Source organism: Orycteropus afer, unplaced genomic scaffold (genome assembly GCF_000298275.1).
Source record: "Orycteropus afer afer isolate SDZICR_OR568_19922 unplaced genomic scaffold, OryAfe1.0 scaffold00092, whole genome shotgun sequence".
NCBI lineage: Eukaryota > Metazoa > Chordata > Mammalia > Tubulidentata > Orycteropodidae > Orycteropus > Orycteropus afer.
The window spans coordinates 9,166,550-9,178,787 of NW_006921679.1; the positions used below are offsets into that span (position 1 = coordinate 9,166,550).

General features: G+C 42.6%; 1 protein-coding gene across 1 annotated transcript in view; it reads left to right on the forward strand.

The window, feature by feature from the left end:
- Nucleotides 1–12,238, forward strand: part of LOC103198374 (phospholipid-transporting ATPase IB) — an 826,205-nt gene that overhangs the window by 576,873 nt on the left and 237,094 nt on the right. Inside the window, exons 24-25 of the mRNA XM_042781171.1 lie at nucleotides 5,454–5,576; nucleotides 7,876–7,954. Coding sequence (XP_042637105.1) covers nucleotides 5,454–5,576; nucleotides 7,876–7,954 — 202 coding nt within the window. The remainder of the gene's footprint in view (nucleotides 1–5,453; nucleotides 5,577–7,875; nucleotides 7,955–12,238) is intronic.

The following is a 12,238-nucleotide window of genomic DNA, read 5'->3' on the forward strand; positions in this document are numbered from 1 at the left end:
TGCTGAACAACCACACAGCTACATGCAGGGTCCAAGCATGCCACAGGCTAAAGACCATTCCCAAAGCTGCTTCGTATATACGGGAAGCAGACCACATACCCAAAGCAGTTGTGGTAGATCCCACCATGGAGCTGACTGCCAGTCTCATCATGGGGAATAACTACCACCAGCTGCCCAGCCACTCAGCCAGGCCCAGCCAAGTTGACACACAAACATAACCACCACAAATACAAAAAAAAAAACTCACTGCCATCGAGTTGATTCTAACTCATAGTGACCCCCATTGGGTTTCTGAGACAGTAAATCTTTACAGAAATAGATTGCGCCATCTTGCTTCTGCGGAGTGGCTGGTGGGCTTGAACCACCAACCTTCTGGTTAGCAGTCAGATACCTTAGGCACAGCACCACCAGAGCTCCTTAATTTTTACTAATAGGGAAGCAGGAAAAAGGTTACTGTTGTCCTTTGCCAGTAAAAGTAAATAATGATTGGAACCTTTTTCGAAAGTACTTGGGCATGTGTAGTTTTCTTTTACCTAGCAATCCTACTTCTGGGAATGCTTCCCATAAAACTAAAAGAACAAGTATATATTACAGTATATTGTAGGTGTTTATTACATGATTTTGTGATAACAAAGAATAGGAAACAAAATAAATGCCTGTGAGTAGGTGAATGGTTGAAAAAAAAAATGGTGTGTCCGTACTATGAATTGTTACGTGAGCCTTAAAAAGACTGCATTAATGTTGAACTCAAATGACTTGGATGGATTGCTATGATGTACTGTTTGTGAGAAAAAAAATGTGTATAATACTCCTTTAAAAAAAAAAAAAAATTATGATCCCCAAACCATCTACATACTTGTGTGTAGGATACTATAACCAAACCAAACCCTCTGCTATGAAGTGCATTCTGACTCACAATGATCCTATAGGACAGAGTAGGGTTTCTAAGGCTGCAGCCTTACAGATGCAGAATGCCACATCTTCCTCTACAGGGTGACTGGTGGTTGGAACTGGTGACCTTTTGGTTAGCAGCCAAGTACTTTAAACACTGTGCCACCAGGCCTGCTAGGATGCTGTAGGAAGAGTGAAAATATGATGAGGCATGTGAGATTTTTGGACTTCTTGGGTGGTATGAACAATTAACACATTCAACCATAAATGGAATGATTGAAGGTTAGAGTCAACCCAGAGGCACCTCATAAGAAAAGCCAGCTGATCATACTTTGGGTGTGGAGCCTCAGGATCATAACTTCGGGGGACACTAAGGTCAATTGGCATTACATAGTCCACGAGACAGTGTTCTATATCCTTCTTTGGTGAGTAGTGAGTGATGTCAGCCATATAAGGGGCAACTGTTGGTCTCTCACCATCAGGAGCAAAGAAGAGTGAAGAAAGTCAAAGATGCAGGAAACAATTAGTCCAAAGGATTAATGGACCACATGAACGAACCCCAACCTCCATGACTCTGAGACCAGAACTAGATGGTACCTGCCAACCATCTAGTTTTTCTGCTCTGAAAGGGATCACAATAAGAAGTCCCAGATAAAATAGGAGAATATGTGGAGCAAAACTCAAAATCATAAAAAAGACCAGGTTTACTGGTCTGACGAGGTCTGGTAGAACCCTTGAGACTTTGGCCCATAGGCATCCTTCAAGCTGGGAACTGCACTTAACCCCCATGACTCAACTGGCAGCCAAACAACAGACCTGTAAGGTGAACAGTAACATCAGGAGGGTATGCACTCATTATAACAATTAAGCCTAAGACATCAAAAGGACAGCATTTGCTCAGGGAAGGAGCTAGGAAAGTGGGAGGGGATGGGAAGGAAGAGTAAAGGGAAGGAGTGGGCTTGGGGGGTAATGGGAGGAATGCTGTTACAGTGATTCGGAGAGACGTCACAGAACGTGTATGGAGTGTTGAATGGAAAACCAATTTGCTCTGTAAAAAATTTTCACAAAAAAATGAAAATAATAACCCTATGGAGCCCAGGTCTACTCTGACACACCTGGGGTCACCAGGAGGCTGAAGTGACTCAAAGGCAGCCTGCTAGGTTGTCATCGTTGTGGTAAAGTGAGGAATAGAAATTGAAGTAGGTGGAAAGAGAAGGCCAAGTTACAAAAGGAAAACAAAAAGTAAAACCGGAAGTAGACACAGAATGCATCGTGTTCCATGTATGTGTTCATGTACAATAACATATATATAGTAAGGTGTACTGAGCTTCTTAGATGTTCCTTCCTCCATTTTCCAGAGCCCTTCATTTTGTTGTTGTAATGTAGCAAGTGCAACACTCTGACAACTTTTTCCTTGAAACCTTTGTAAGACCTTGAACTCCAAGCCTGTTTTCCATTCTGCCTTAGGGTGAGTGCAAAGCTTGAGGGTTTTATTGGTTTTACTCAACACGTCTCCGATTGCTCTACTCTGACAGCCGCGTCAAAGGCTGCTTTCTCTGGCTCATATGTTCCGTCTCCAAATAACTGAGGCGAGGCTGTGATGTCAGGATTCTCTCTGAGCCACGCTGCCCATTCCCACGGGCTGGCGGGGAGCTGGCTGGATTTGGGGAGGTGGTTTTGGTTGATGCCACACGGTCTCGGTGAACCATCACCAGAACCAAAGTGAATGACCCATGGGGTCCCAGTATATCCCGTATTGAAATGACACATGTATCCCAAACCTCTTCTTTAGCCTCTGGCTTCCTCTTCTTAGAACACAGTGTGATCATGTCACACCCCTCAAGGGAAAAGGAAAAGGCTTAGAAGGTAGGCACCATGTGGTTCAAGAACTTTGGTCTCCCCTCCAGCCCTGTCCCCCACCACATCCCCACCTAGCCGTCCTGTACTCTTAGAGGTCTCTCCCATACCCCATGCTCATTCTTGCTTGAGGCTCTGAGGGGTACTTCCTACGTGGGGGTGATTCCTTCTGCACCCCTGAACTGTCATCCCTGATCATCATGCCAAATGCTATGGGTGCACTACCTTGTAGGTCACGTACTCTGTGGTCTAAGAATCCATCCTTTCTTATTTTGGTTGATATACCAGAGGAGCTCTGGTAGCGTAGTGCCTAAAGCACTTGACTGCTAACCAGAAGGCTGGTGGTTCAAATCCACCAGCCACTCCTCAGAAGGAAGATGGGGCAATCTACTTCCATAGTGATACCACCTCAGAAACCCAATGAGGGGTTGCTATGACTTGGGTCCGACTTGACGACACATAAAAACAACATGTTAGAGTGTTTTTTTTTTTTTTTTCCAACCAATATGTCAGAGTCGTGTGTTGTTTGATTGTTTCCACTTCGTATTGTGATTTGGGTGAAATTTTACAAGGCAGATTGGTTTTGCATTCACCAGTTTGTACACATTTTGTTTTGTGACATTGATTGCAATCCCCACAATGTAACAGCTCTCTTCCCATTTCTTCCCTGTGGTTACCCCTTCCCTGGGTCCTTCTTGCCTATACATCCCTGCCTCCTTACCTCTCTCCTTGTGCAAATGCTACCCTTCTGCTCTCCCACGGTCGATTCTTCTAAGGAGTGCATGTCTCTGATGTAGTTGGTCAGCTCGTAGGCCTGTCTGTTGTTTGGCTGAAAGTTAGCCACAGCAAGGAGTTGAATTCTGGGACTGAAAGGTAACTCAGGGCCATAGTCTTGGGAGTTTCACCAGTCTATATCTCACTGGTCTCTCCTTTTTTTTTTTTTTTTAATGTTTTTTAATTTTGTTCCACATTTTTCTCCCACTCTATCCAGGATCTCCAATTTGATGCCTTTCCAAGTAGTTGGCAATGCTAGCTGAGTACCATCTAGTTCTTCTGGTCTCAGGGTCATATAGGCTGAGGCTCTCATGGTCCATTAGTCCTTTGAAAAGTAATTGTTTCCATGTGTCTTTAATTTTCTTCACTCTTCTTTGCTCCAGACAAGGAGAGACCAAGAGTTGCATCTTAGATGGCTGCTCACAAGCTTTTATGATCCCAGTTGCCTACCAAAGTAGGATGTAGAACAATGTTTTGGTGTACTATGTTGTGCCAATTGAATTTAGTATCCCCTGCGACCCTGATATCTAGCCCGCAGGCCCAGCAACTCACTCCTTGAGTGCTTAGTTGTGGCTAAGAAGTTATCCTAACTCTGTCCCCTGTTAGCTCTATACAGCATATTGACATTTTTATAGCACATACAAATACATATGTAGGAATATCTCCTTCCAGACCTATAGATGGCCATGGATGTATTCTCATTTGCCCATCCATACCTGATCTTCTTGCCTGTCTACCTATGTGTCCACCCATAGATTAGTGTTTGCTGTTACTGAGAATGCAGTATCGTGTGTGTAATAGTATTTACCTTTCTTGTGTGTACCACCTGGGTGCCTTTCCTAGGTGATATTGTGCTGATCACACACATTCATTATATTACCTTTCTCTTCACCAAAATCAACACCTGTTTTTTCTCTCCCCTCCCCTCCCATCTCTAGTGACCAACAAAGATACTTCCTTCCCTGTGCAAACCTTTCCTTGACTTTTTATGATAATAGTCTCATACGATATTTGTCTTTCTGTGATTGACTTATTTCACTCAGCATAATGTCGAACAGGGTCATCCACTATATGAGGGGATTCACAGATTCTTCATTATTCTTTAAATGGTGCATAGTATTCCATTGTGTGTATGGACCATAGTTTGATTCTCTGTTCATCTGTTGATGGGCACCAAGCACGTTTCCATCTCTTTGCTCTTGTAAACAGTGCTGTGATGGACATGGGTGTGCGTCTGTCCATTTATGTCCTGGGTCTCCCTTGTCCTTCTACATTCCGTTCCTCATTAGTAACTTAGCAAAACACTGTTGGTATATATTTATATGCCAGCCCCCACTACCCCCATCCCCACTTTCGCAATAGACTGAGTTCCTGGATATGAAAGACCATGTTCCTTCCCTCCCTTCCTCCCTCCACTCTTTCCTTCCTCTTTTTTGAATTTCTAAATACCTGGTGCATGTCCTATATCTGTCCCAGAATTTCATTGTAATAAATGTCCATTGAATGAACAAATGAAGTACATTGTGCTTCCTGAAACTTGAGTATAACATCAATACAGGAAGTGGCAAAATCGTGCCTCAGCTAGCACTAACAGAAAACAGGTCATCATTTCACAAACTCACTGAGGTATGACTGTAAATCATTGCTAGTTTTACAAAGGGAGGTATTTGTTAATTTAGCAAGATTTGGTGGCTGAGCAAATATTTATTATGCTGTCCTTTGCATTCAATGTATTCATTTTATGCTGATTACATAACAGTTAAAAATGGGCCTTTCGTTTATTTCCTTTGTTTGGAGGGTGTCTGGAGAATTGTGAATCATGGAGTCTCAGGTTTGGACATGACTAGAAATTAAGTCATCATTCCATACAACTGAAACACACTGTGTGAATCAAAAAGGCCTCTTCTAACGGGTCATTGTTCTCCGTGTAGATTTTCACAGCATTGCCGCCCTTCACTCTGGGAATCTTCGAGAGATCTTGTACTCAGGAGAGCATGCTCAGGTTTCCACAGCTCTACAAAATTACCCAGAATGCCGAAGGCTTCAACACCAAGGTAAATGCAACTTTGCTGTAGAATTGTCTCCTCGAATAGGAGACAGTTGGTCTTTGGTCTTTCAGCTCTAGGGATCTGCCTGGGAAGGTCTGAAGCTTTAGAGAAAAGTGTGGAGGCCACAGCGCTTCTTATTCAATACAGCAGGCTCAGACCCAGAGATGTCAGTTTGGAAAGCAGGTTTCTTGTTGTAGGTAGTGTGTCTTGCAATTGCAATTAGTTGACATCTGTCCTCAGCTCCTCATTTCCTCTGGGATTTGTGTGGGCAGCCACACCGATGGCCTCGTTTCCTATAGGATCAGCCATAAGGGAGCCCCTTCAGACTTATAAAGCCCCATGTCTCCATGAGCCAGGAGTGAGCCCCACAGAGCCCTCCAGCCATGGCTGCTTGATTTTTTCATCTGAAAGATTTATGTAGCCAGTGAGTGAAATTGGCTAGATATGAACCTAGAGATCAAGTCAGACTTGAATATTTTTCTTCAGTTTGTAGAATAAGAAAAGATAAGTCATTGAGACAGGAAAAAAAAAAAAAAAAAAAAGATAATCCTGAGAGGACACTGGAAAGCTGGAATAGGTGTTAAATGGATTCTTTAGTCTTAAGGCAAAGAGTATATGTCTTCCAGCCTGGCAGTCATGACTAAGAGTGGAAGAGGGTTGAGGGCCACCAGGCCAAAAGGGAAAATGTGTGCTAGATGGTCAGAGGATGCACGATGTGAACACATTAGATGGTCAGAGGATGTAAGATGTGAACACATTAGATGGTCAGAGGACACAAGATGTGAACACATTAGATGGTCAGAGGATGCAAGATGTGAATGAACACATTACATGGTCAGAGGATGCGAGATGTGAACACATTAGATGGTCAGAGGATGTAAGATGTGAACACATTAGATGGTCAGAGGACGCAAGATGTGAACACATTAGATGGTCAGAGGATGCAAGATGTGAATGAACACATTACATGGTCAGAGGATGCGAGATGTGAACACATTAGATGGTCGGAGCATGCAAGATGTGAACACATTTAGCCTGGCCACGTGTCTATCTTAGGTGTTTGTGCAGAAAAGAAATCGGGGGCTTGGTTGCCCACTTCAGTTCAAATACCACATGCTGGTTGTGTTCATGATTTGCTTGGGTAGCTCCTCAGACCTTAGTGAGGATGACATGGGGATGCCCCTCCCCAGTTCTCAGTAAGACAACAGTCTCTGAAAGCTGTCTTAGGGCTGGATACTGCTCATTAGTCTTCCTTCAGAGCCACCTTATTCTTGGGAAAGTATGATAATAGCTTACCTGAGACTGGAAAAAATGCAGGGGGCCCTATTGATCCTACTGCTGTCTTCCACACACAATGAGACATGGGTGACTCATTGATCAGCCACTGTTGACTACAGTCCTGTCAATGGGAAGTTATGACCTGTTTGTTCTTTATTGTTTGCATGAATGGAGTCTGTTTTCTGTAGAGTTTGAAATCAAAGGCCACGTGAGGTGAGAAGTAGAGAATGGACTTATATGAAGGGTACCAGAGCTGAGACTGCACTGAGACTTATCTGCAGGCATTTTGGAGACATTGTTTGTGAAGAGTTCAGGGAAGGGTAGGGAACTATGAACGTTTGACATGGAAAAAAACCTCATTCTCTTCTAATAGTGTTTGTCATTATTTTCTGTGGTACCCCCACCCTAAACATCAAACTATATGACAAGACCCAGAACACTATGAGGATTTTTAATTAAATTTAATCTAGCTTTAATAGTTCTGTCCTCTCAGTGCTTTAAGAGATGATTGAAATACGTTCATGAAATGCTAGTTCAGAATCAACTAAACGTGGTATTCTTTTATTTGGCCTTCCAATCATTAAAAGAAAGAATGTTAAGGCTTGCACAATCTCAATCAAAATGCTAAAAATTAATGAAAAAGTGGAACGGGAAGGCACTTGAGTAAAAGAAAAGTAAGTGAGAACGTTGTGTAAGAATTTGCATGTAAACTGCTTTTAATGCTTTCAAAACTGCCCAGGTTGAACTCATTTTTCAAAGGTGGACAGACTGTGTGTTTGTCTATGTATATGTGTATATATAAAGTTGGGCCTTTCTACTGAAGGAATATGATCTGGAGATCATCCAGTCATTTGTAAGTAAAAAAATGAGAAATAGTTGGGGGTTTTTTAACTCCAAGAATAATACGCTCCTTCTGGGGCGAAGCAACACCCTGCCAGCATCCTTCACAATGAGGCGTTTGTAGAGAGTTCCTCAGAGGTCAAGCACTGTGGGCAGCTCCTGACTCCTTTGGTTTGTTTTCCCATAGGTTTTCTGGGGTCACTGCATCAACGCCTTGGTCCACTCCCTCATCCTGTTCTGGTTTCCCATGAAAGCGATGGAGCATGGTAACTAATGGCTTCGTGATTTCAGTTGTCAGCAAGTACTCTCTTGGGTCAAGTTTTCAATCTCTCTGGTGCCAGTGTGTTTGCAGTTTTCTTTTTCTGGTTCTGCAGAACTAGAGATCTCAAGAAGAAACTTCAGAACAAAAAATGTACTGAAAACTTACTATTAGCTTGTCCCCAAGCTTATAGCTTCTAGGGTTCATCAGTTCTGGCCTGGAGAACCCAGTTTCTTTACAGTTGCCTGGAGAGTTCAAAAGGAGCTCTGGTGGTGCAGTGGTTATGGCATTGGGCTGCTAACCAAAAGGTCAGTGGTTCAAACCCACCAGCCGCTCCGTGGAAGAAAGATGAGACAGTCTGCTTCCATAAAGATTTACAGCTTTGGAAACCCAATGGGGATCACTATGAGTTGGAATCAACTCAATGGCAGTGAGTTTGGTTTGGGTTTTGGTTATGGATAGCTAAATGCTGGAAATTCTAAACTTAATTTTCAATAAATGCTTGAGCCAGAAATCCAAAGCACCATGCTCTAATGAAGCACCAATGCCACATAATGCATGAGTCCAATTTTCTGTGAATTATTGATGCTTTCGATTTTCCAAGCCTCTCATCCCTATGTGCAGAATATGTCAACTTTCTTGAGCATTTAATCTGTACCTACTTTATTGAGAGTCTCCTTTTCTGAAGATAGACATTGTCAAGTTTTAGTTTGAAGGCTGATCCTCCAAATGGCACTCAGACTTTCTCTCAAGCTAAGAGAGAGGACATGAGAAAAACGGGATGCTCTTTGTGTTTATCTGCCCTTCTTACTACATCCCAAACCCTGCCTCTTAAGGAGACATGTCTTTAGCTCAGAAACTGAAAACCTATCACTAGAATGCTACTCTTTCATCCCTCCCGATGATAATAATCCCCCTGGGAAAAATTACTCCAAAAGTTGACTAGACAAGGCCTTTTATTGTTACCAGAACCCAAGAACGTAACGTTTCCAGGCTTCTTTGTTTCTGTGTCAGTGTGTGGCATGCTTCAAACAGAACTGATTGGTTCCCACTGCTAGTCCTTAACCTAGGAAACACTGAGAATTAGAGAAAATGTGTGTACAGCGGATTTACGATACCAGATGACCTCCTCTTTCAACTTCAGCAGACCTCTTTTTCCTTCATGGCTCCCCAGATCACCAGGTCAGAAAACAGAATGCTCTGTCTCTAGTCCTATCTCCAAAACGGCATCTTAGAGGAGTCATTTACTTTCAACTTTCCGTTTTCTTGTGCTTCAGATCCACTGAATGGATTCTGTTTATTTCATAATGGTTCTGCAAGCATGAGGGTATTGGATATGACTTCGTGCTACAAGCTGCAATGTGTTGCTGATAGAAGCAGTCATCCTTGTACCAGGATGTACAGCGATGGGAAACCAGATGTCTGAGGAACAAATGTGGCCATGCACCTGAGCCCAGTTTTTCATACTTAGGAAGAAAAAGCATCTGCTTGTACCAGCTACAGGGACCATCTCCACACCCTTTCCTTTCTTATTCAGCCATCGCACTATGTTCCTGTCCTGGGAAGTGCTCGCCTTTGGACTAACCAGAAGTTTTACAAGGAAGTCATCTATGTGGCTGCTTCAAAAGGAACTAATGTAGCCCCATTCAGCCATGGAGACAGTAGTTTTCCAATCCTGGAGTCACAATCATGTGTTTTGAGTTTGTCACTCACAGATTGTGATGGAATGCTATTTGCTTGGATCCCATTATGGAAACCCACTCAGCCACCTAACATGATAGAAGTGTGAAAGGAGATGCCCTCCCAACACTTGTCATGGAGTTGATTCCGACTCATAGTGACCCATGTATGCAGAGTGGAACTATGCTCCACAGGCTTTTTAATGGCTGATTTTTCAGACAATCACCAGATGGTATGGATTGAATTGTGCTCCTGAATAATATGTGTCAAATAGGCTAGGCAGTGAGTCTCAGTATCATGTAATTATCCTCCATTTTGTAATCTGATATAATTATCTTATGTGTTGTAAATCCTAACTTCTGTCACGTTAATGAGTCAGGATTAGAGGCAGTCATTAAAGAAGAAAGATATAATCTATAGGATTAGATTGTATCTTGAGTCAGTCTCTTTTGAGATATAAAAGAGATTAAACAAGTGAGCAGAGATTGAGAGACCACAGTACCTTCAAGAAAGAAGAGTTGAGAGTGGAGCGCATCCTTTGGACCTCAGGTCCCTGTACTGAGAAACTCCTAGACCAAGGAGAAGACTGATGGCAAGACACGTGAACATCTCCTCGGAACGTCAGGTCCACGGGTGTTGAAAGAAGACGAGGACCCTTCTCCGGAGCCAACAGAGAGAGAAAGCCTTCCTCTAGAGCCTAGACTCTGAATTCAGACTTCTAGCCTCCTGAACTGTGGGAGTTACTGTTTGTTGAAGCCATCCACTTGTGGTTTTTCTGTTATAGCAACACAAGCAATGCAACACACTGCCATTGAGTTGGATCCAACTCATAGCGACCTCTCCTTGGGTTTTCGAGGCAGTATCACTACAGTAGTAGATTGCCCAACCTTCCTTCCGAGGAGTGGCTGGTGGGTTTGAACCACCAGCCTTCTGGTTAGCAGTCAAATGCCTTAGGCACTAAGGCAGGCATCCGGCCTTGCCTCCAAGGTGATTCTGCAGACTCAAACCTCCAAACTTCTCGTTAGCAGTGAGCACTTTAACTTTGTACCATGCAGAGCCTCCTCCACCTTCATCTATTCTCCTTCACCCCCATTTTGGAAACTTACTTAACAGCCAGCCAGTAAGATTCTTTTTTTCCAGTTTTTATTATAACCATCATTATCAATGTCATTATTTCATTATATTTATTAAACCTTCAGGATAAAGGTTCTCTTTTAAAACAATAAGCTACTGAGGAAATTGTTTAAGGGAAGGTAGATTGCAAATATTAGTTGTAATTTGCAAAGAAGAACAGAAGGCTATGGGTGTCCTTGTTCATAATTTGACTTCCTCTAACTAGTTAAATGAATATTTAAAACAAAAATGATTAGATTATTGCTCATTAACCTTATTCACTCATGTAATTTTTTCTGACTGAGACCGGCGGGGGATTCCACGAGTAATCAGTAAAGGAATCAATGTGAGTCTTCCCTTCACAGAGTTTGCAGTCTGGGAAGGGAGATTGAATTGGTACATGAATATAACTGTCTCAAGTAAAATACAGATAAAGTATTATATTTCAGAGGGTTGAAAGATGACTCTCACTTAGGATTGGAAATAACATTGACATTTAATCTTGAAGTCCAAATAGGATTTAGATGTAGAAGAATGGAGAGTGACATCTTTGCAGAAGAAAGAGCCACACAGTGTGGAGCTGTCCAGAGCAGGTGTGATCAACTATGAGAAGTACAGTTCTTGAAGGCTAGATGACAGGGAAACGTTTGAAGAGGTATTTGGAAGCAAGATTGTCAAAGGCTTTGAGTGTGAGATGAGGAAACTGGGACTTAATTGTTCAAGCACTGAAGAGTCAGTATAGAATTTAAATGAAGAAGAGTATCGTGAACTGAGCAATTTGGGAAGAGGAATCTACCATGTTTTGCAAGGGGAATGGTAGAAGGAAAAACAGATGCAAGAATCCTAGTTAGGACTCCAGGTATACCAGGGCAGTGTTTAGTAAGGGTGTAAATGCAGGAAATAGCAGAGAAGGGAGCATGTTTTGAAAAGAAACAATTATAGCATATCTACCACGTGCCAGGCACTCTGGGCACAGTGGATATTGAAGTATAAGCAAAATGGTAGTGCCTATCCTGGCCTCTTAGTACTTATGTGAGGTTGGAGTTGATAATCAGTAATGACTAAATAGAGCCTTGGTGGTGCAGTGGGTAAGCACGTGGCTGCAAATTGAAAGGTGGACAGTTCAAACCCATAAGCCATTCCATGGAAGATGTGGCAGTCTGCTTCCGTTACGATTACAGCCTTGGAAACCCTATGGGGCAGTTCTGTTCTGTCCTCTAGGGGTACCATGAATTGGAATCAACTCTACCACATTGGATTTGGTTTGGGCTTTGCTTCAGTAAAGATTGACAGCCTTGGAAACCTTATGAAGCAGTTCTACTCTGTCCTGTATGGTCACTATGAGTCAGAAATGATGGCAATGGGGTTTTTGTTTGTTTGTTTGTTTGTTTTTAATTGTGATTTGTGTGAAGATTTACAGAGCAACTTCACTTTCCATACAGCAGTTCACATATACTTTGTCTCATGACATTGACCACAGTTTCCCACAATGCAACAG